The 25457-nt window shown below is 36.8% G+C and overlaps 2 protein-coding genes across 3 annotated transcripts in view; one reads left to right on the top strand and one right to left on the bottom strand.

Moving 5' to 3' along the window:
- The window catches only part of slc26a6l2 (solute carrier family 26 member 6, like 2), a 48347-nt gene extending 23090 nt beyond the window's left edge, over positions 1 to 25257 (top strand). Inside the window, exons 6-18 of the mRNA XM_067446774.1 lie at positions 10029 to 10181; positions 10286 to 10368; positions 13615 to 13762; positions 13895 to 14008; positions 14633 to 14710; positions 15651 to 15746; positions 17246 to 17352; positions 17439 to 17508; positions 17579 to 17671; positions 17747 to 17839; positions 22417 to 22719; positions 24059 to 24113; positions 24725 to 25257. Of these exons, the coding sequence (XP_067302875.1) occupies positions 10029 to 10181; positions 10286 to 10368; positions 13615 to 13762; positions 13895 to 14008; positions 14633 to 14710; positions 15651 to 15746; positions 17246 to 17352; positions 17439 to 17508; positions 17579 to 17671; positions 17747 to 17839; positions 22417 to 22719; positions 24059 to 24113; positions 24725 to 24873 (1542 nt within the window). The 3' untranslated portion in view covers positions 24874 to 25257. The remainder of the gene's footprint in view (positions 1 to 10028; positions 10182 to 10285; positions 10369 to 13614; positions 13763 to 13894; positions 14009 to 14632; positions 14711 to 15650; positions 15747 to 17245; positions 17353 to 17438; positions 17509 to 17578; positions 17672 to 17746; positions 17840 to 22416; positions 22720 to 24058; positions 24114 to 24724) is intronic.
- LOC137078932 (uncharacterized) lies at positions 2704 to 9690 on the bottom strand. Of its 2 annotated transcripts, none has more exons than XM_067446777.1 (2): positions 9583 to 9690; positions 2704 to 3801 (listed from the first exon to the last, which is right to left on the bottom strand). In XM_067446777.1, the coding sequence occupies exons 1-2, from the start codon at positions 9586 to 9588 to the stop codon at positions 2722 to 2724; spliced, it is 1086 nt and encodes a 361-aa protein (XP_067302878.1). In that variant the 5' UTR covers positions 9589 to 9690; the 3' UTR covers positions 2704 to 2721. The 2 variants fall into 2 exon arrangements, with proteins under 2 accessions (XP_067302878.1, XP_067302877.1); XM_067446776.1 differs by lacking the exon at positions 9583 to 9690 and adding an exon at positions 5508 to 5850.
- Positions 25258 to 25457: the final 200 nt, after the last annotated feature.

Here is a 25457-nt window from a genome sequence, read left to right on the forward strand (position 1 = left end):
CTCTGTTCATTACGGTACGGTTTTGTACACATCGCTTTTCCTACGGCTCGCTTAAAGGGGTACTTCAGTGCTGGAAAGATGAATCTGTATTTAAACTGGGTCATTAATGTAGTAGAAATGTGAAATTATTTTTGAATTTGGTGCTCTTTAGACTGAGAAAAGACAGAAAATGTATTTTTGTCTCATGGGGATGAAAGACTACAATTCCCAGAACGCTTAGCTGCGCTCTGAGGCTATTCCCAAAACCGCCGCTACTGTATGACTGTGAACCAGTAAGAGAAAAGACACTACAATTAAATAGTGAACGTGTCTGTTCAATATAATGAGTGAGTCACAGCACTAACTGCAGGAGTCAGATTACATTTAACATCATGAATGAGTTGATGAGCTCTTGTGATGAGAGCTGAGGTAATCGCGTCCGCGCTCGCGGCATACATTCACAGCCCGTGTTCAGTCTGGCGCATTTTCAGTTCATGCCTTTGGAAGCTTAACTTTCATAGAAATTAATTTTAACAATCATTCAAATATACTCCAGGGTTTCTACTGATACAAATCCATATGTTAATCGCTTAAGTAACCGCCATGGTTACCGCCAGACCTTTAAACAGTGTAGGGTGTAGTGGTTCAAACAAAAGAAATTGGAAGTGGTTTGACCAAATGGACGATACCTACTGGTCAGCACGGTATTGCCGTTATCTGATTATATATATATATATATATATATATATATATATATATATATATATATATATATATATATATATATATATATATATATATATATATATATATATATAGAGAGAGAGAGAGAGAGAGAGAGAGAGAGAGAGAGAGAGAGAGAGAGAGAGAGATATAGAGAGATATATAGAGTTAAATAGATATATAGTTATAGATATATAGATTTATATAGATCAGTGGTCGTAATGAATGCAACTTATGCAACGCAGAGTTGTGTGTTTGTGACATCAAAATATATGTGTGGAATCTAAATCATTTTTGCGAAACTCCTGCATATATTTGTGGATCTCATTCTATTGATTTGTGAAAATATTATTTTTTTGTGAATCGCTTTACATTTATTTGTGGATAACAATATTTTTGTTTGGAATAAAGCTACAACATTACCCCCTTTCGCTGCCATCCTGTGGCTGCAACACGAAACTACATGGAGCAGAAAACAGATGCCATATGTCACGCATTTTGCTTGAGTCACACGCTTTCACGCTCTCACTCTGGCCAAAAAAAATCTCATGCCAAATTTGTAAAGTTTTAATACGAAATTCAAACAATAAATAGCGGTTTGGCGCGCTTAATGTGGCATAACAGTTAAAGCCGGAGCCATTGAATAATAATGGTGGGGACTTGCGTTCATCTCTCTGCGGCGCGCGCGCGGTCACGTGGCACATGGCGCTCAGGCCAGCACTGTGACATTGAATAGACAACAGCTTCACTATACGGGTAAACAGTACAGTAATGAACATTTTGGGGAGATCTTTTGGTAGTAAAAACTATTTGTGCAATAATTATTGTCCATTAATGAGCACTTAAAATATTTTCCTTTTTCTTTTCTAATATATTTATTATTTATATTACTATTAGTGTAGTGATTAAGGTTAAAATAGAGGATTCCAATGCAAAGAGGCAAATTTAGAGTCATTTTGTGGCTGGAAATATAATAATTTTCATTTGTAATCGCATGGTTTACCAACTTTGTGCTTGTATGGCTCTTTAATAAATAAATATACATGCATCTAGACTAGATTTCCTTAAATGAGAAATTTTAAAACATTAATACCTTGCATCCTAATATTTTTATTTATTATACTTCTATAAGCACACACAAGTATAAGAATATTAAAGAATGCGAGCAAATATAATTTAACCAAAGAAAAGGTTTACATTTCTTTAAAGGCAAACTTATTTTCCCTTATATGTTCAGTAGGCTATATATATATATAAATTGATACTGATCGAAATCGATACATTTAACAAAGTTGCATTTTGCATTCATCAGAAATCATTCATCAAGTGTATTTTGTCTGGTAATTATGACATTTAACCAATATTTAAGATGTGTGAAACTATTTGACTGAAATGGTATTAGAAATAATCTCAGAAATAAATTATGTAAAAAAAGTTGTTTTTACTAAAACTTGACTAAGATACCTTGAGTTGTCTTTTGACTAAAACTAGACTAAAATGATAAGACTAACTAAAAAAGATGTGAATGACTAAATAGGACTAAAACTAACAAGGACATTTAGCACAAGACTAAGACTAAATTAAAAATAGGTGACAAAATGAACACTATGCAGTAAAATAAATAAAAAATTGTGTGCACTTTCACTTCAGAAAGTTTTGCACTTGTTTGCAGATTTTTTAAACGTTTACTGACATTTTCACATTTCACTTTTTTATTTGTTATAAACATTTTTTTGGCAATACATTTCTCATGTATACATTTATTGCACTACATTTCCACATTGTTTAAAAGTGTGATGTTTACATTTTAACCTTTGCAACTTTGTATTTGTTTTTCTTTAATAAGAAAGGCACTGGACAAACGTGAACATTTAATATTTAATTGGCATGTACTGTACCAACGAATAAATGTGAATTATAAATAAAGCCTGTTTAAAAAAAAAAAGGAAAGTGAGACATTATACTTTGAAATATTTTGTTTATTAATAATCGACTTGCCAGGACAGACAACATGAATAGTTAACTATTCAAGTAACACAACAGACCCTCACGCACATCCCTGCCCTCCTCCTCTACAGCCTGTGTCAGTGCCGCCACAGGCTCTTCTGCTGAAGGGGAATCCCATGCACTCTCATAGGCCTCTCCATGACTCTCACAAAGGTTATGTAGAGCACAGCATGTCAGGACCATAGACTTCACAAGGTCGACCGCACAGTCATTCCTTTTCATAAGGCAATGCCATCTTCCTTTTAATCTACCAAAGGCATTTTCCACCACCACGTGCGCTCTGGAGATTTTCACGTTGTACACCTGCTGTTCTGCTGTCAGCCGTCCAGTGTCAGCGAATGGTTTTAAGAGCCAGTGCTGCAAGGGATAGGCAGAATCTCCTAGGATGTAGTAGCCAACATTCACCCCACCAATGTTTCTGGTGTCAGCAGGTATGTGGTTTCCATGACTTGCCAACTCCCACAGTGTGGACAGTCTTAAAACCTGAGCATCATGCAGGCTTCCAGGCAGTCCTGTGAAAACATTCCAGAAAAGTCCCTTTCCATCCACAACACCTTGAAGGATGATGGAGTGCCAGCCTTTACAGTTGAAATAGTCACAGTGATGGTCCTGTGGTGCTATGATGGGTATGTGTGCTCCATCAATAGCACCTATACACTGGGGGAGTCCCCACCTGTTCTCAATGTAGGCAGCCATTTCTTGAAACTTCGTCTGATCTGGAAAACAAATTTGTTCTGGTACCAACAAAGTCTCTGCTGCAGCACAGAAGTCCTGAACACATCGACACACAGTTGCTATGCTCGCTCCAAAAAGATGTCCGACACTTCTGTACTCGGAGCCGGTTGCGAGCTTCCACAGTGCGATGGCTACTCTCTTCTTTAGAGGCACACAAACACGGAAGTTTGTGTCCTGTCTTTCCATCGCTGGACGCACTTTGTTGCACAAGTAGGCAAACGTTTCTTCTGACATTCTAAAGTTCTCCAGCCACTGAGTGTTTGTAAAACCGGGAACAATCACATCCCACCACTCAGAAGATCGGTTAAATGTCCAAACAGATGGTCTGTGGCGGCGACTTTGCAAAATATGAAGGATCTGAAATGGACACAGAAAATACATTTTAAAACATCATTTTGCCAGCCAAGTTCATTATCTGGTTTTGTGACAGTGATATAGCGATTGAAACCTCATTGCTCATGTAAGGCGACAGGAAAATGACAGGCATGAGCAAAACAACAGTATTTATCTGAAATAGAAATCTACACAAAGATGCCTTATGCCAAAAAACACTAAAGACATTTATAATGTTACAAAATCTTTTTATTTCAGATCAATGTTATTCTTTTGAACTTTCCGTGAATCAAAAATGTATCCCTCTGGGTTAAATCTATGATTCATCAAATAATCATAAAGACAACTGTTTTCAACATTATGTAATGATGATAAATTCAGCTTTGATCAAAGGAATAAACTACACTTTACTATACATTCACATAGAAAACATTTATTTTAAATTGTAAAAATATTTCACAATATTACTCTTTTGAATCAAATAAATCCAGCCTTGGTGAGCAGAAGAGACATTATAAAAAAATTAAAAAAAACTTGTAATACTTTTGAACGGTACTGTAGGTCTAGTGGTTATGTAAACATAATGTATAGTCAGATTACTACTTTTAAATTAAACATGATTTTGTGAATAAGCTACAAACAATACATTCGACCATTAAGTCTCCTCATTCTCTAGTTTAGTCTATTCATTCTCTATAGTTCCCTCTGTCACATTCCTCATTGATATTCAGGGGAGGAGTCGTTGACGCCTCAGCTGTGAATATTCATGGTGATCCACGCCTTCCCCCCGAAACAGCCATTTCTGACAATAAGTGTCTTACAAAAGCTAAATGGCTCCATTATATTTTATGACTGAGTGATCAGAATGTGTTTCACACTGTTTTGAAGAAAAACCTCTAGGCAACAGCTGTGAAAAGCATTGTAAGCAAATGTTTAAAGTGTGTTAGATGGCCTTATTTCAGGGATTTAACATTTTAGTTTAAAAAAAAAAAAGATGCATAAACTTTTCTCAAAACTACAAACTTGTATGTACATATTGCTCACATATTACTGCTCCCTCTTTGTGCTGAATACAGTGTAATAGCCATTCATATGCTTTAAAGCAACTGAAAAAACACAAATGTCAGAGCATAGCAAACCTTTTCCAGGACCACAAATTAGGCTTGGGGTCCAGAGGGTTAATTAAACATATATTTTTCATTTTGATCAATGTATATGGACACATTAATTATAAACTGAATCAAGATCTACTTTTTGAGGTCTCTTCTGTTCAATGTTACAAAAATGATCTATGAAGACATGAATAGCTCTGTTGCTCTTGCTTTTGGTGCTGCACACAGATTTCCGATTAATCAAAGATTTAAAGGTTAGTACGAAAGAAAATTTTGAAGAGAAGTTGAAGAAAGCCAATGGAATCTTGAATTGCTGGTTGCAATGAGATCTCTCTATTTTTAAGATAATTTTGCTATCCAAAGTTGAATATCTACTAGATTGATCTATCCTGCTTTTGCTTTGGCTTCCTCCTCAGCTATTATAAAAACGAGTAATCAAAAAATGACTTTATTTGGAGCCACAAAACCAATTATATTCGAAAATCTGACATTATCAAGTCATATGAACAAGGTGGTTTGAATGTGACCGAATTAGAGAGTATGCACACTAAAAACTTAAGTGGCTTGTGATTGTTGTATTCTGATTTTGTGTGTAATATCAATACAAGATTAGCTTACCCGCTTACGCCGTCGAGCAAGCCTGTCGTCATCTGCGCTTTGTTGAATGAGTTCCCATACTCTCTTGTTTTTTTTAGCAGTATTTTGTTTTGCTGCCATAAGCCTCCTTTGAAACAAACTTTTTCGTTGTGCGGTGAAAACCATCCACATGCCGAGAATCAAGAACACCATTCCTTCAATGCGCTCCATTGCTCCTGTTTCGCGCGTTTGTTTTTGTGTAGTGTTTACGATAATGTCGCGCAGTATAGGCGGGCGCAACTAACGTTACAACCTAACGTTAATCCCACCCACTTGAAGCGGTAACGTTACAACCGCAGTGGAAAAGAAAACGAGCTGAGTAACTTACCACCGTGGAAAAAAAGCAAACCGAGCCGAGCTGTGACAAGCAGTAGAAAAGCACCATTATAGGTTCGATTTTTACTTATACTTACCCACCGCTTCAAAGTAAATTGTATGTGTTATATAAATGTAGTCCGGAAGTACTGCATCCGCCATGTTGTCATGCTTTGTCTCATTTCTGAAGGCTGCATGTCACAAGGCTGCAGATGTGGTGTTTGCTTTTTTAAAAAAATGTATTATTACCTATTACCTGAAACAGATAGCTGTTGTAAACAGGATTACAAGTGTTAATGCTTTTTAAACGTACATCGCTGTCAAGACAAGAAAGCTTTCATATGAATTTTCAAGTTATGAATGTTTCTTTCATATTTGATTACGTTGCTAGGCAACTTAGGGGCGCGGACTCAACTCTGCGCACCTGAAAGTGACACGTGCGCAACAACCGTACTAAATTAAACCACAACACAACGAATTTGCCACAACACAACGGAAACAAGGCACATCACAACGAAATCACCACAACACAACGAAATCACCCCAGCACGACGGAATCTCCACAACACGAAATCACCACAACACAACGGAAATGCTCGTGATACTCACGCTTTCAGGCTCTCACGCTCTCACTCCGCCCAACACAATCTCACGCCAAATTGCCAAACCTGCTTTTGATATTAAACAAAGCTATAAGCTTTAATTTTTTTAAATGTGTTTTGATGAAATTCAAACAATAAATAGCGTTTTGGCGCTAATGTGGCATAATGTTAAAGCCAGAGGCGTTGAAAAGCGGAGTTGCATGCTCTCGTCTCCCTGCGGTGCGCGCTGGTCACGTGGCCCATGAGCGCTCAATACTTTTAGCGCTGTGCCAATGAATTTAAATGGCTTAAGCGGATACACAACAGTTTCACCATATAGATGTTTGCTGCAAGTTTTGGTAAACAGTACAGCATAGTGTTAGTGTTTATTGATTATTAAGTCAGCCATATTTACAGGATCGTTTTATTATGGAGAGTTATAGAGATTCAACATTGTTAACATTAATGTTATTCTTGTATTTAGCCCTCAGGTATTCCTTACTAATAGGTCACACTCATACTCATTAAATTATATTTATTGAATATTTTGAGGAGATCTTTTGGTACTAAATACTATTTGTGCAACAATTATTGTCAATAAATGACCACTTAAAATATTTTTCTTCTAATATTTGTATTTCTTCTAAAATTTATATTACAATTAGTGTAGTAATTAATATTAAAATAGAGAATTCCAATTCAAAGAGGCAAATTAGAGTCATTTTGTGGCTAAAAAATATTAATGTTTATTTGTAATGCCATTAGGTGCCTTATGGCTCTTTAATAAATATACATGTATCTAATCTAGTTGCTCAAAAATATATTGCAGTCTTTGCATTCTAATAAATATTTAGATATGATGATCAAACACTAGATTTCTTTAAATGTGAAATTTCAAAACTTAAATAACTTGCATCCTAATCTTTTTAATGAATAATGATACTTATATAAGCAGTCACAAGTGAATATTAAGGAATGGCACATATAATTTGACCCAAGAAATGTTTAAGCTAGTGCCAAAACAAACATATTATTATGTACAGTATATATACTAGATATAAACTGATACTGAATCAAGATCAAAAGTATCACCCCCCCCCCCCCCCCCCGGCCCTCAAAAAATCTCACTCCAACCTAAACTTAAAAGTTGGCAACCCTGTGTTAACATTAAGTGACATGGCATCTGACGCACAGGAGCCAATGGCACATGTCGCGACACACGCAGTGGCACTTCCGGTTCTCATTGGCATATGTCAGTGGATAGTGACATGTGTCGCGACACCCGCGGTGGCACTTCCGGTTCTCATTGGCATGTGTCACTGACACTGTCACGAAACGCTGACACTGGCAGTGACACTGAGTCGCGGAACATCTCGCTGTATGTGACACTCACTGGCAGATGAGCTGAACAACTATAGCCTACTCACGTAATTGTGGCACAAAAGCCAAAATAAATATCCTATTTTCGTGACTTTTTTCCCCTCTTAAATAAATGTTAATCTTACTTGTTAAATTTAGTAATATGTGTTAGTTTGTGACAAGCAGTATCTGAGTGGCATGTGCCACCTAATGATTTATGCAATGCCAATATTGGTGCCAATGTTGTTGATCACGCAAACTGCACGTTCTAGAAAACACGTACAAACCATCATAAGTCATTACAAGCATCCGTTACTGTAGTAAAGCTTTAATTTTGCATCATGCTGCACGCTCTCCTCTAGGTGTCAGTATAGCCAGCGCAAAGATACACCATAACTTAAGACAGTTGAGGAACATCAACTGGTGGTGCATTTGACATTTTGTCTGCAAGTTTGATGGTAGCAAAAACAGTATCTGATAGTATCAGAGTATGATATGTTAAGGCAAATTTGTAAATACTTTATCAAATTTATTTTTTGCATACTTAGGCCTACTCAGTCATGGCTTTAATATTTCACAACTAATTTTATGGAATTATGTAATGAGAAATAAACACAACTTTAAAAATGTGAACGCATTCCTTCTGGAGTTCCCTAAACGTTACACCATGGCAGACAGCAGCATGTGTAGGCAACTGGACGTGACACAACCCTATGGACACAATACACAGCAACATGTTCCGTGACAGTGTCAGTGACACATGCCACTATCCACTGACACATGCCACACTCTAGTGACACATGCCATTATCCAGAAGGAATGCGTTCACATTTTTAAAGTTGTGTTTATTTCTCATTACATAATTCCATAAAATTAGTTGTGAAATATTAAAGCCATGACTGAGTAGGCCTAAGTATGCAAAAAATAAATTTGATAAAGTATTTACAAATTTGCCTTAACATATCATACTCTGATACTATCAGATACTGTTTTTGCTACCATCAAACTTGCAGACAAAATGTCAAATACACCACCCGTTGATGTTCCTCAACTGTCTTAAGTTATGGTGTATCTTTGCGCTGGCTATACTGACACCTAGAGGAGAGCGTGCAGCATGATGCAAAATTAAAGCTTTACTACAGTAACGGATGCTTGTAATGACTTATGATGGTTTGTACGTGTTTTCTAGAACGTGCAGTTTGCGTGATCAACAACATTGGCACCAATATTGGCATTGCATAAATCATTCAGTGGCACATGCCACTCAGATACTGCTTGTCACAAACTAACACATATTACTAAATTTAACAAGTAAGATTAACATTTATTTAAGAGGGGAAAAAAGTCACGAAAATAGGATATTTATTTTGGCTTTTGTGCCACAATTACGTGAGTAGGCTATAGTTGTTCAGCTCATCTGCCAGTGAGTGTCACATACAGCGAGATGTTCCGCGACTCAGTGTCACTGCCAGTGTCAGCGTTTCGTGACAGTGTCAGTGACACATGCCAATGAGAACCGGAAGTGCCACCGCGGGTGTCGCGACACATGTCACTATCCACTGACATATGCCAATGAGAACCGGAAGTGCCACTGCGTGTGTCGCGACATGTGCCATTGGCTCCTGTGCGTCAGATGCCATGTCACTTAATGTTAATACTGCTACTGCACGAGTGGGCTCTCGGAGTGTTGCCCTTGCTCTATAGATTGCTGATAGATTGGCCAGTCTTACAAATATATAAACACTATGATCAGTGTAAGTGTAACCATTGTATATCGACATGAAATATCAATTCAAACTCACCTGCATGCATTATAGCTGCATATTTAAAAACAGACATGTTGTGAAGTCTGTTGTTGTAGTAACGTTAGCCGCAGAACGAACGCACAGAGTAACTTTAGTGCAATTATATTATTTTATTAGCCTGCACCGCCCTGGTCTCCAGCGCCTCACTCAGTGATTGTCCGTCTTTGTAAATGTCAACACGTGTGTAAGGCTTGTTCTGTAATAGTTTCATGAGTTTCATTATTAAAATTCCTGTTTCCAGTTTATCTTCGTGAGATTCCACAGCACATATCCTGACACTGTCACTCCAGCCACTAATTTATATGCAGTCAGATAAACTATTTTAGACCTCAGTTACACAATGATACACAAGTAAAATAATTAATGTCGCCCCAAACAAATTAAATTTCAGACACATTTTAAAAATACACATTTAATTTATAAATGAATTTCTCTCTCTTTAGACTCTGGTGGAGCTGGGCAGTTTATTACCGCGGACTCACATTCCCACTCTGGTGATCAGTCTGGTGGCTCTCACAGCTCTGGTCATTGTGAAAGAGTTCAACTCCTGCTACAGACACAAATTACTCCTCCCTTTTCCCATAGAGCTCATGGTGGTGAGTAGACAGTGTTCCAGGATTTTTTGGATGACAGACTAAAAACCTGCAACCTAGCGGCATACAAAACAGATCAGTGAACAACTTTGGGTGTATATTTCCAGATTATTGCAGGGACTCTTGTTTCTCATTATACTGATCTGAGAGCTGTTAATGGTGTCGATGTGGTGGGAGACATTCCCAGTGGGTAAGTGTGTGCTCTACATTTCATACATAGATTTAGATTTTGCGTGGATATTAAAAGATAAACTGTTTCTTTTGAAACACCAATCCTCTTGCAAAAGTTTTCTTGGCGACTCACTTCTCGTTCTTGATCTCTGTTGACTGCCTTTCGTTAAACCCCATCAAAACAAGTCTAAGGCAAGGCACTAATCCCAAGCCTTGTGAAATTCCATGACTTACACCCTCACGTGTAAGATTTACGGGACCTTTGACTTCCTTAAAAGTATCAAATATGGTTCACAAGGCTTTTGAGGAATGTTTATGTTTTCATCTCTCATTCATTATTGTATTGAATTGCATTATGTTTTGTCTCCTATATAAAAACTTCAGAGCTTTGATCATAAAACTAATCGTTTAAAGGTAGGATAGGTAGGAATTGGTTAAAAAAACTTTTTTTCCAAATTTGTTTAAACTTTTTTTATATATCAATACATAATTAAAATGTAAGTACTCTGAAAAAGAAAGTATAAAATGTGAGTGTCTGTAGACCTCTCAGGACTGTTTTAAAGACAGCTCATTATTTCCATTCACTCCACCTTCTCCCTTCAGGGCTCTTTCCAAAGCCACGCCCCCAAAACACACAAACGCGCCTCACCGGCCGCTCAGCTGGAAGACGCATTATTAACCTGAGACGAGCAGTGTGCATGTAGTCACATCATGTCAGAATCACATGTAATAAAACATCGAACTTTATCAGTATGAATATAAACAAATAAGATGTCTTTTAGTACTCACTATCAAGCTAGAATACCGATACTGGTAAAGTTTAAAATATATTTTTGTTTGATTTGGTAACGAGCTAGTTATATTTATAAGGCAAAGAAAACGGGTAGCATCATGTTTTTCCAATAACATCAGTTATACTGTGATGAAGATGAATTTCGTGTAAGATTCATAACATATACTGTGTTTTGCATATAAGAGTTTTCATGATGAAAGCATTGTTGATCAGTAGCTAAAGCTAACTTAGCTCTAAAAAAAAGTTCCCGGATGCGGTGTACTAGCTTTACACATGCATTTTGTTATCTAAAGTTAAATTTTGCTCAATTTAACACAACAGCGATCAACTTGAGCTGAACATATTGAGTATTTATCATCTCTACTAATGGCTAAGTGTATAACATTGTAACTTTATGCTAAGTAATGTTATTAGCTGTATTAGGCAGCTTCGTGTGCTCTTGATACATGCTTCATGAAAACATAAACTGAAAAAAATTATAATCAAAATGAAAGATTACCTGTGCAGCAGAAATACAGCCAGCAATGAGTCGTTTTTCAGGTCCCTCAGTTCTCACCATCGTTGAAAAGCCACGCAGATATTTACTCGCGTTTGATTTCTGTTTATCCAAAGACTTTCTGTGCATTGCCTTTTCTCGTACTGTCTTCCTTTTTTGCATTGTTTGCCTTCGCTGACTGTAAAACCCTGCACTGTGAATTTTGAATGCTCTTTCTCTGCCATTATTTTGCCTATAGGTTTCTTGCCTCTTGAACTGCTCAAATCAAACGAGCGCGCGCATGTGGGCGGATCCTGTAGCGAAAGCGGTGGTAGCTATGGTAGCGAGAGAGAGTGACAGTCGCCCAAGCCAATTATTTGTTTCGTCCCGAACGAAAATAATGATTCTCATTAATTGATTAGTTGGGTCTGCTCTCTGTACGCAAATCTTCCACCAGTCCCTCCAAATTACAGCACTGAATAATGCATTTTTATGGACAAAATGTGCAACTAGATATAGTGTAGTAGAAACAGAGTGAGATGATGCAGGAAAGGTACAGGATTCAAGGTCCCAAAACATGAGTTTTTATTTTAAGCTTCAAGCGAATGCATTAGCGTTTACTACACAAGGGCACGTGTGCACATGTGCATCTTACAGGAGAGAGAGAGAGAGAGAGAGAGAGAGAGAGAGAGAGAGAGAGAGAGAGAGAGAGAGAGAGAGAGAGAGAGAGAGAGAGAGAGAGACCATTAAAGAGTAGGTCACCCCCCAAAAAATGTTTTGTCATTAATGACTCACCCTATGTCGTTCCACACCCATAAGTGTTCAATCCTCAAATAAAGATGCAAACGGTTATGAATCAGTGAATCGATCAATGATTCGGATCGCCAGTGTCATGTGATTTCAGCAGTTTGGCTCGCAATCCGAATCATGAATCAATCGCTGATTACCAACCGTTTGAATCTTTATTTGAGGATTGAACACAAACGCGGAAGAGAAGACAATGCTGAATAAAGTCGTAGTTTTTGTTATTTTTGGACCAAAATGTATTTCCGATGCTTCAAGAGATTCTAACTAACTAACTGATGTCTCATGTGGACTACTCTGATGATGTTTTTATTCCCTTTCTGGACATGGACAGTATAGTGTGTATACACTTAGATACGCTCTCCAACTAAATATAAAATATCTTTAACTGTGTCTGAAGATGAATGGAGGTCTTATGGGTGTGGAGTCATTAATGACATCAATTTCATTTTTAAGTGATCTTCCCTTTAATATTCAGCACAAAAAACATTAATTTATCTGAAATATCTACTGTTGGATGCTAAGTTTATGTTTAAATGTCAACATGTTATGACAATATAGTAAATGTAAAGGGATAACAATGTTTTTTTTTTTTGTTGTGTGTTTTTGTTTTTCTTTAATATCATTTTAATGTAGGGATTTACGTATGCTTAGTAACTTTTTTATTTTATTTACTTATTTATTTTTACAAATAATGCAGGCAACAGCACAGATACACCCTTATGCAAATGAACCATGGTTATATTAGATAATAAAACCATGCTTTTTGCAAATTGATTATCATTTGTATAACAACACACATACAATATAGTTAAACTATGGATTTGAATCAAAACAATGGTTAATTTGTGGTTAACATTGAATAAACTATATAGCCCTGTTATTTATATATTTATTAACATTATTTTTGTTTGTTTTGTTCATTGTAAAACCATGGTTAATTTTAGTAATGGTGATATATTCACTATGTGAGTGTTCATAGCACTCAGCTGACACGTTTTTTTGAAGGACAGCATTGGACAGGATGTAGAAACGTGTTTTGTCAAAAAAACAGTTGCAGCCCTACTGACTATATAGGGTTAAGCATATAAAGGACACACACAAAGGTTGGTGGGGAGAAATGACCTTTGCCTTATGCATTACCTAAAAGCCAAACTCATGTTAGTGATCTGTAACCTCTGACCTCTCCACAGGCTGGTGCCACCCAGAGTCCCAGAAGTGAGTCTCTTCTCCTCAGTGGCAGGAGATGCGTTTGCAGTGGCTGTGGTGGGATACGCCATCAGCATTTCTCTGGGCAAGACTTTTGCTCTCAAATATGGATATAAAGTAGACAGCAATCAGGTACAACATATGTCACAAAACTGACATGAGCCGACCAACCCATGTCGCACGCATGCCCTCAGTATACTCCTCATTCTCTGAAAATGTATGAGCGATGTGCAGAGGTGAGTGTCTCTCATTGTCCCTCTGCAGGAGTTGGTGGCGTTGGGGTTCAGTAATGTCGTCGGTGGCTTCTTCCAGTGCTACTCCGTCACTTCCTCACTATCTCGCAGTCTTGTCCAGGAGAGCACAGGGGGGAAAACACAGGTCATATTCCACAAAAGAAGACATTAACACTTTAAATCGAATTTAAAGTATTAAACTGATCAAACATGACAGTAAATACATTTAAAATGGTACAAAAGATTTTTATTTTAAATAAATGCTGTTCTTTTCAGCTTTTTATTAATCAAAGATTTTTGAAAGAATTTAAATCAAAGTAAATATTCATTAAATAATTTAAATCAACGATTAATCTGAAACAATATATCATGGTTTCCACAAAAATATGAAGCAGCACAACTGTTTTCAACATTGATAATAATCAGAAATGTTTCTTGAGCATCAAATCATCATAACAGAATGGTTTCTGATGGCTCATGTGTAACTGAAGACTGGAGTAATGATCACAGGAATAAATTACAGTACAAAATATATTACAATAGAAAACAGCCCTTTTAATTTGTAATGATATTTCTGTTTTTACTGTATCTTTTTTTTTTTTTTTACTGTATCTTGATCAAATAAACGAATTCTTGATGAGCATAAGTGACTTCTTTAAAAAAACATAACAAAATCATACAACCCAGTATCTGAACATATAGTATATACAGTATTTAAAACATAATATGCTGTCTGTTATACACACAAATATGCTTTTGTGTCATATAGGTGGCTGGAGTGATATCTGCTGTTATTGTGCTAATTACAGTTTTGAAGCTCGGTTCACTTTTTGAAGAGCTGCCGACAGTAAGTCATGCACTCAAATAAACACTAGACAAAATTTACAGCTACAATCAATATCGAGAGGAGCATATTTGTGATACAGAATGACATTATGTAATTAAAGTAATTGTAGTTGATAAAACTCTCTCCAAACATTGGCATTCATTGGTGGTTCTTGTGTCCAGTGTAAATATGTTACCTAAAATTTAAATTATTACAGATAGTTTTTGGTAATTGAAACAAAGCTGACATAGTATAAATATTAGATTTATACATTAAAAAACGTAACAATTAGAAATGCCAATGTTTATTTACGTGAATTATTTCAACGGAAAGTATGGGAAGTACTAAGATTACTAAAACTAGAATAAAAAATGATTATTAAAGGTATTGTCAGTCTACATCATTTTCAATTTTTTTTAACTTGTACTATTTATTTATTTAAAGGCTTTGTCAGAATTTAGGTTTGTAATGGTGTGGTTTTTACTAAAATAAATGCCAATTAAAAATACTAATTATTTATTTATTATTTTATTGATATATTTAACTACATTTTTACATAATTGTAAATATGCCCATTGATTTGCGTAGGCTACTTTTTTTCTGATTAGTACACTGAAAATATATTCCTTCAATTTTGAAGCGGCACTCCTGCACGTCCTGATTTTGTGTTTCTTTGTCAACATATTTTGTTGTTCCTGTAACATCATTTCTGTCCAAAAACAGTCCCAATGCTATCCATACCCCTAAACCGAACCGTACCCATAAGTTATCCCTATAAGCAGAGGGAAATGATGGTGAATAACATGATGTAGACGCACCTAACCCTTTTGTAAGCCTAAACTTGTCCCTCAAATCTGATTGGTTGATTGGAATGTTGATCCAGGAACATGTTGCTTGGTGAAATCAGGTTCTGCTGGCAATCCTAATCCTCAGTAGTTGTTGTTTGTGTGTCTGTCATCAGGCTGTGCTTTCCACCATCGTGTTTGTGAATCTGAAGGGAATGTTCATGCAGTGTCAGGATATTCCTTCTCTATGGAAGAGCAACAGAGTAGATCTGGTGAGATCTGAGCATTAAAGTGTACATAACACACACAGCTAATCTCATGTTAATCTTGATTACCTATAGAGTAGTACTGCATACTTCATATCTCTGAAGAGTCTTTAGTTTTATCATATAATTTATAAAAGGCAGATACACTGTACCAATTATTTCCGAAAACAGCCAAACTCAAGCAAGCCTGAAGTGGGCGGAGCTAAAGAGTCATGAGCAGTGGGCGGAACTAAAGAGTCATGAGCACACACACAAAATACATCATGGCATGATCCCTGAATAACTTTCAATTTACAAAACATTCGTGTTGTTGACATTATATGCACGTATGCACCGGTTGCCAACAAAACACACATTTGATTGCAGTTTCACTCACCGCCTGCGGTTTTGACTCATGACCGGGAACAAACACACACACTTGCAGAACTCTGTTGCTGCTCCGGAAAAACAAAACTGCATTCACTGTTTCCTTAACGCTGGATTATTTGGGAATCTGAACGAGGTTATCTTTTCCTCACAACCAAAAACACTTGTTTAGTGACATTGTTGATTTCGTGGTCTAAAAACTAAATGACAGCGCTGCCGACGCTTCTGGAACTGAACGAAGCTCTTTGATGGACATACACTTGCTCTCGCTCACAGTGATGTGCACACGCGCTCATCTGGGAGAAGTGTCTATATGAGGAATTCTGCACTTTATGACGCCATACAGGGCCATACTCAAAAATAAAACTTTCCGAAACTTGTTTGAATCCTGAAGAAGTGTATTTGGCACAGAAATAAAAAATGTCATACCTCCAACTCGTGTTTTGAATATTTAGCATGAAAATCCTAATCTTTAACTGTGTAAATAAGTCAGAATGTATGAAATAGCAATATAAATAGCTATTACCCTGTGTTTTGAAACCCTGATCTGGAGCAGGTTTTACTGCTTTTATGCTTTTTACCCCTTATTGCGGTACAAAATGTGTACAGGGTGAAGTGATGCAGTGTTCGATTGTTACGCCTAGATGTTTGGCAACAGACATCTGTGCCTTTTATTCACAGGCTTTGGACAGTCACAGAAACAGGGCAAGTTGTATAAATGTTAGACTATGTTTCACTGTTTAAGGGGAAAATGTCAAATGGTGACAGAAAACGAGACATTTGTAGTGAAGAAGAGACCGTTTATATTCAAAAAGTTAATTCAGTACAAACTTGATAGTAGGCTACTGCAATATATAATAAAAGGATGTTCAATGCAAGAGCCTTTATTTAAAGAGGTCGCGTGCGGTGTTCGTCCAGTCAGTGACACTGACTTCACAAAAATGCAAATAAGAACGTTGGCGGTTTAAGAGTGAACAGTGTGAAACGTCAGCTTATGAATTAATTTTTAACCCTGGGTAAATTATGAGCAGTGTAAAATGTGAAGCAAGATAACCCAGAAATCTGTTCCCCCAGGGTTTAGAATGACCCAGGGTTAACTAGATCAAGTGTGGAAATGCTTTCTCTGTCTGTTGCTCTAGCTGGTGTGGCTGGTGACGTTTCTCTGTACTGTTCTGCTGAATCTGGATCTGGGTCTGGCAGCTTCCATCATATTCACACTGCTCACAGTGATCTTCAGGACACAGCGGTGAGCATGTGAAAGTGTATGTGTGTGTCTATAAAGATAAAGGCTAGTTATTTCATAAGCATATCCTGATTTTCTTTTCTGTCTAGTCCCAGGTACTCTTTACTTGGCAGGGTGCTTGACACAGAACTGTACTTGGAAACAGAGTCATATAAGGAGGTAAGACTTGTATGTGTACAGTATGTCTGTTTATGGAGCTTATATAATCTATATTTGTGTTTCTGATCAGGCTAAACCAATCCAAGGTATCACTATCTTCCGTTCCTCTGCAATGCTCCACTATGCAAATGCTGAACTCTATCAAGAGGCCCTGCTGGAGAAGGTACCCCACACAACATAGGAATTACACAAGCCTAAAGACATGAACAGCTTTCAGCTTGTATTTCTTTCTTTCTAGAGTGGAATCAATGTTCAAGAGCTGCTTAAGCTTAAAAAGAGAAATGAGGAGGAGAAGGCAAAAAAGAGACAAGGGAGGGAACAAGATAAACAGGTGAGAGAGGAAAGCTGTAATGAAGAATTCTGGAAACTGTTGTGAGAACATGAGTGTTTCAGTCCGAAAACCACAGCTTACAGACAGGCACAGACACAGAATCATCATTATAATACTAACCCTACCTCGTAATATACTTTACTAACACTTTTAATTTTAGTTTCCTTGTTACATGTACTTACCATAGTAATAACAGTAAATTATGCATAATTACATGCAATTAACCTTGTCTGGCTATCATCAGACCAAGTTCAATTTAAGATTGAACACTGGTCTGGGGAGTCTGCTCTGTATTTTCTGCTGCACAAGAGGCGTGATAAACGAGCATTATTCAAATGACTCTGTAGGCTATTGGATAGTCCTTCAACCAATCAGATCACAAGAGGCGTGATCAACGGGCAACAACCCATCGCTTCTCTATCCGTCATCATGTTAAACCCGCCAATAGCACACCCGGTGGATAAGTCAGTCTGTGATTGGTTCCCGCAAAAGTGTAACAGAAGCAGTAGAAATGAATGTACGGGTTTCCAGACTGAGTTGACGGGCAAAATCAAATCGCCGGCAGATCAGGCTGGGTTTACCCAGTCTACAATTAAACCTCAACCAAACCCTAATCCTAACCCTATAGTAAGTAGGTTAATTAATATCACTCAGTACTTAAATATATAATTAAACTGTAACAATGACACCGTTAAATAAAGTATAGCCGAAACTTTCTGTGTATGTTTGAAATAAATACAATCATTAATAGGAAATTATGCAGGAAGTGATGTGGGACTAATGATTAGTACTACACTTCAGTTACTACTATTAACTGATATGGAAACAAAATTAACTAATCAGCAATTTAGTAATAAGAAAAGAAGTTTCTTATTAGGTAATCAATAATTACTGAAGGAGATTGGCCTCATTAATAACTATCAACTAAGAATTGCCAATTAATTCACATCATTATCGTGTGTCTGATATGTAATCAATCATCTTTTTTACTCTAATTATGATGCAATTTATGACTTTATTTACTACCTAGTCACCCTGCAAGAATCTGTACCATTTTTTTCAACTTTAAGAAATTTTTTCACTTTTAACATAATGGTCCGGATCACTAGTAGTTCCTGCAGAGTGAAAGTGTTCGTCCGTTGTTTCCGTTTACTGAAACCAGACTTTTTTGAAAACTCCGGCCAGTGTGAAGATTTTTTAGAAACTCTGGTTACAGCATTGTCATGTAGATGGTGAAACCAGAGATTTCGGAAGTCGAAGTGTGTGCCGTTTTCTCCTTTGTTTGACGTCAGATTTTGCACCTTATCTATTTTGATTACACGAGTCTATGCGGTGGACGTAGGCTATAACGTTAGCTTTTAACAACTCTGCTAACAGTGCTTATCACTAGGGGTGTAAGAAAATATCGATATACGTGAGTATCACAATATTTTGTTTGGCGATACTGTATCGATTCTCAAAAACACTGTATCGATATTTATATATTTATTTATTTAAGATTCGTGGCTTTCTGTTGAGATTAAACCACAGACTGTATACAACCCAACCACTAGAGTTATATTATATTTAATATTTATAATATTTTGTTTGGCACTGTTATCTCAGAATGTATCTGACGTGGAGCCAGAGAAGCGCAAGGTGAAGTTGTGTGTGTGTGTGTGTATTAGCCTTCAGCTACAAAGAAGCCACTAAGGAAATTGATAAATGACATTTTGTTTACAAAATAGGCCAAGTTAAAATCCAGTACTCGGTAAACATTGAATCGGAGAGCTCGCGTAACATCCCGACGTCATCCGCGTTGCTGAGAAACGTTTCGATAGAATATAGCACATTTTCCTCTTAGTAACAAAATAAACAGATTCCAAAACTGACAGCGGTGGCAGCAGAACAAAAACCTCTGATGATAGCGATGTGGATATGGATACACTAGCTCTGCAGTTCAGTAGCCTACTTAAAATGAGACTTTATAAAATAGACTGCGTTAAAGAAAACAGCTTTACAGAATTAAATATAAAATAAACTGGCATTCAGTCATGGAGTGAATGAACTATGTAATTTCTGTTGCTAAATAGTTTAGAAATGAAAAAGAATCCCACAGTAACTTTACTATTTCGCTTTACTTAGATTGCACAAAATAGTGATATAAATGATACTGTATTAATTAAATAAAACAGTTACTTGTCATGTTTTATGCATATGGTTGTGTTCTTTATTCTTTTAAATTAATCTTTCTAAAAAAATAATAAATTTTCTTTCTTACAATATCGCAATATATCGTATTGTAATACGTATCGTATCGCCAGATTCTTGGCAAAACACAGCCCTACTTATCACATGTATAGCATGCGCAGTTATCTCATTTTATTGCAGAACAAAGGTGCGAGAATGCAATAATACAAAATAGTAAGGCTAGTGTGTGAAGCTATTACAGTCCACTTGGGCCCTGCCCATGTGTATATACAGTTACCTGTCACTGAGTCCAAAGTAAAGGAACTTGTAGAAGGGTTTCACAGAGCCCATGATATCCCTCGGTGCATTGGTGCCGTGGATGGTACCCATGTGGAAATCAGGCAGCCAATCATAGTGTGGTTTTGCGTTTTCGTGTGGACAGTTTTTTTTTTAAAGGTGTCATGAACTGCCTTTTTTTCTTTTTTTATACTGTTGTCTGAGGTCAACTAATGATGTTCGTGTGGTTTTTACATTCAAAAACATCATAACTAATTACTTAAGTAGTAGGCTATTTTCTACACTGGTTTTGAGGCTCTCTCCTGAATGCTGGTTTTGAAGGGCGTGCCACACTGGAGACTTGGAAGTAAACACCCACGGCTAGGATTGGATAAGATTTGCATATTTAATGAGCCTCAGCTCCGCTGTTAGCCTGACAAGCCAGACCCTCATCAAGATGTTTAGTCTGGAAAAATTGGCAGGGCTCAATCCGAGGGGCGGGATAAACGGTTGTCTTTCAAACTCCCTCTGCACACGGTAGGATAGCGCTACAACCAACCAGAGCAACGAAGGTGAAACAGAGCTCGCTGACTGATTAAACTTTCGCCCGGTCGGCAAAACTCAGAACACATCTTCCCTTCTTAAAAATTATTTCAGTGCCATTCTTTTCTCAAAGTTAACTTAACTTGAACTTAACTTAAGTCTTCCAGAGTCGCGGCCAAAGACGATTTGAAAGACCGTTGTTAGCCAGTTTCTGTGTTTATTAGAAGCATGCAAGCGCAACTCGTTGAGTGACGTGATCAGGAGCAGTAAAATAATCGTAATAATGCCACACAATTGAGGATTTTTTCTTCTCTTCTGAAATCCTGGGTAAAGTCCCGATTATCTTGATGGTTTTACAGATTATTTTAGATTTTCTCTTGTATTTAAATTAAACCTTTTTTTTTTTTGACTTTTTAAACCTTTTAATTCGCAACTGGCGTTTTATTTTGTTTTATCCTCTGCGCTTCCGCTTTCGTCCATTTTTACCTAAGCTTACACTTAAAGCTACACTGTGTAACTTTTTTAGTTTATTTTTAGCTAAAAACACTTCAAAAATATATGTGCTCATTAATGTATATTTACTTCTTTCAAGTAATAAAGTATTCTCGTAAGTTTATAATATGCCATTGAAAATACATACGGGTGAGGGGTTCTAATGCTGGTTGCCATTTTGGCCCTCCATCTTGAAAGTACATTAGCCAAAGAGGGACATACCCATAAATTCAAGCTTCGCGTTTTAAAGGTCCTGTTCTTCGCGTGGTTTCGAAGCTTTGATTATGTTTACAGTGTGCAATATAACATGAGTTAAACAGTATTTTTCACACCATTTACTTATCTGTATAGCGCTGTTTCCTCTGTCCTAAAAACGGCCTAATCATTTTCTTGTTCTATGAAGTCCCTCCTTCAGAAACACGTAACGAGTTCTGATTAGGCCAGCGCTTCCCGTGTTGTGATTGGACAGCAGCTTAGCGCACTTTGCCCAGAAATGTCCCACCTCTTATCATAACAGGGAGATGCAAGCGCTGAATGTGCGCTCTTCTCCACGTGGGAGAGCAACGAGACCACGTCCTCTATTTTGCGTGTTCTTGTGGGCGGAGGGTTAGTCAACAAACCGTTCTAGTGACGCCATGCCTCTAGGAAGTGCAGGGGTGTAGTCCAAACCGGCCATTCGCTGTAGGCTTTGAAAGGGAACTTCTGTTAAATAAAATATCTTGCTTGGCATTGAACTTTGAGCTTTTTAATTTTACAGGTATTATTTATGCTCTAACAGCAACATTACACACTAACTAAAGTTTGAAAGATGGGATCGCGAACGGGACCTTTGACACTTGATGGCACCGTGTCGAATGTGAAGCGGGGGACTGCCCTGTTAATCTTGGACTAAATCGGCCACCGTAGGAGTTACAGAAACTAATATTCACTGGATGGTCATATACCTTTTCACCGCTAGATGGGGGAAAATATCACACAGTGTAGCTTTAAACCTACGTCCCCACCTCTTTACAGAAACCTTTTTGTAGTTTTAGTTCTTTAAGATATTATTTTGTAAAGTTTATGGTTTATTAAAAGGTTATGTTTCTTGTTCATAGACTGGAGTTCTGAGAGATTTGGCGAACAGAATGCTGGCCTCCATGAAGAATGTGAGTGAATCTGTGCACTGCCAAAGAATAGACCATGAACACGTCATCAATGACAATGGCATAGCAACAGTAAGCCACGGTATCATGAACTTCGGCTTCCAGCCAGAGCAGGACTCTGAGGAGGAGGAGCAGGACAAGACAGACACACACTCCTCCAGCTGTGACAATGTGCAGGAACACACACACTCCATCATCTTGGACTTCACTCCTGTCAGCTTCATCGACACGGTCACCCTGAAAACACTCAAAAACGTCAGTCAAAAAAAGTCATATTTATTTATAGGCCTATATATACTTACAATACTGATTGTTTCAAAGCAGCGTCACATTCATAAACACGAAAATAGCAGTGTTAATGTTGTAAAATTCAATTTCAGCTGTAAAGCAGCCCTACAGAAGATAATAGAAAGAGAGATCAAAAGAAATGAATGGAAGCTTGTTTCCACCACGGAATAAAAAATAAAAAAGGTAAATGTGAGTTTATCTCACAATTCTGACTTTTTTTTTTCTAAGAAAGAATTGTGAGGGAAGAAAGTAAGAATTGTAACATAAACTCACAAATCTTTTTGCAAATCTATTTTTATGTTTATATCTAACACTTTCATGCATAAATTATGACAACCTCATGTGTTTTTTGTTGTTGTTTTTATTTTCTTTTTTTCTTTTAAGAGATGTTTAGATGTCTGCTTGAGTGAAAACTCAACTTTTGGTTTTAACTTAAGAGATGCTGAATTAAATGTACAGTAATAACACAGAAATACTATGTGTTTTAACAAACAAATTAATGAAATGATGACTAAGAAAAACTTCATACTTATTTGTGAATGTCTTTGATATCAGAACATGAGGATAATTCCATCAAAGATCTGGTGAAGGGACAGCTATGTGGAAAACCTTTTTTTCCCCAGGTATTTTTTTAGATCTCATCTGATATAAGCAGTGCTGGGATTACAAGTAACTTGCATTATGTAATCACATTAGTTTTTTGATGTAACTACAAACTACATTCTAATAACAAATACATTTATTTACACCAATAAAGTGATTGCAAATGAAGTATTTTAAAGAGCAACGGCCACAGTAATAGTATGAATTAGTAAGAATAGTATATGATGTATGAGGTCCAGTTCAGTGGACAGATTATTAATCAGCATCTATCTAAAATCAATATTTGGAAAAATTGACAATGATGTGACTCCTTAAATGTTACTTGATGTTACAAGTTTTTTTCTAGTCTTCTAGGATATAAGAAATATTCCAGAGCAATTTGGCATTTCTGACATCTTTGTTTAGAGAAAAGAAAGCTCCATATACAATGGCAGTATATATAGATGATGCACTAGTGTCCACGGTAGAGGTTGATGTGCAACTGTGCCATCAAAACCCATGCATTCGCAAGAAATGGCTTCTTGAATAGCCGTCCACTGTAGTGATCTCTGTGTGAAAGTGCTAAAGTAAAAACTGTGAGATATAATCTAAAAAGTCACAATTACTTTTTTATTCCGTGGCAGAAACAAGTTTCCACAGTAGTCAATGACATCACAGAGAAAAAATTTATTTTATTTTTTATTTTATTTTTACATTCTTCTAGATATTTCAAGACTTTGCTGAAGTAGATGTAACTGTTTACATCGCTGGATGCCAAGGTGGGTAATCTGATACATCCTTAATTAAAATGCAAACATTTACACGCTAAATCAGCAGAGGCGGACAGTAGTGAAGTATTTTTACTTTCCAAGTAATTTTGTTTTTCAAGTTTATGTAGTTTATCAGTGTCCTTATTTGGAAAACTTTTACTTCACAACATTACATAACATATAATTGTAATTTTTACTGCACTGCGTTTCGTATTCGTATCATTTAATACTTAATTACATTAAAAATGTAGTGCTGTATACTTTTACTCAAGTAAAAGTAATTCAAATATGATTTGAGTACAAGTAAGAAAGTACTATATGTTTAATGTAATTAAGAGTTAAAGGTAAAAAAACAAAAACAAAATATTTATGAAATGTAGTGCATTAAAAAGTATGGCATTATATATTATGCTTTGGAATGTAGTGAAGTAAAAGTTTTCCAAAGAAAAACACTGATAAAGTATATACTTAAAAATGTACTTGAGTAGAAAGCAAAAATACTCCACTACTGTCTGCCTCTGTAAATCAGAAATCAAAATACACAACATTATTAAGATATGCATAAAATATTCAACTGTCAACAATTGCATCTTATTTTGCACTAAAATTTGCCGCTGCAGTGTGTGTAGTGCAACAGTTGGAGCGAGGAGGATTTTTCTCAGAGTCCGTCACAAAAGGTCGACTTTTCCCAGCCATCCATGACGCTGTACTGCACTGCCTGTGTCAGAGAGATCAGTCCAGCTCTGAGTTTGCACTGGTGAGACTGTGATCACATTTCCTCAATCATCTCATTAATCTGTCTGCTGTCACATTCAAGTGAACTGTAGCTCTGTCACAGGAAAGGCCCTGCGTTACAAGGTTCTGACCAGCAGATGTCAGTGTTTCCTCCCTCTTTGACTGATGTGCATATGAGAAGACCCCGTGCTACCATGATGACCGGATTCAGAATGACATGAGTTAAATTAACTGTTAATGGATATTGACATGTCAAAATGTCTAGTCATTTTAAAATGTGTGTGCAGGGCTGCCATCTCCCATGCGTTTAGTGTGAGACTCACGCAACTGACACTATTCTTACGCCACACAAAATATCACAGAGCAGAGAGGACACTGACAACGTGTCTTAAAACAACTTGATATGAAACAAGTTCTCAGCTTTAGTCATTTTTAGTACAAAATTCAAACAAATACCTTTTGGTACTCTTTAATGGGGTGTGACAGATTGCTGTATTCCCTCAGTTTGAGTGGCAGTTGAATCAATCATTTCTTCCTCTTTACTACTAGTTATAGCACTAAATGAACATCGGAGAGGGTATGCTGAAGGATAAATTACAACTGAAGTGTATAATGTCT

This window comes from Pseudorasbora parva, chromosome 6 (assembly GCF_024679245.1).
Source record: "Pseudorasbora parva isolate DD20220531a chromosome 6, ASM2467924v1, whole genome shotgun sequence".
Taxonomy (NCBI): Eukaryota; Metazoa; Chordata; class Actinopteri; order Cypriniformes; family Gobionidae; genus Pseudorasbora; species Pseudorasbora parva.

Excerpts from the sequence above, each read along its gene's own strand:
- LOC137078932 (XM_067446776.1), bottom strand. The coding sequence starts at position 5,696 with ATGGAGCGCATTGAAGGAATGGTGTTCTTGATTCTCGGCATGTGGATG. Across the intron at positions 3,802-5,507 it reads TTGCTCGACGGCGTAAGCGG|ATCCTTCATATTTTGCAAAG; the intron begins GTAAGCTAATCT and ends TGTCCATTTCAG.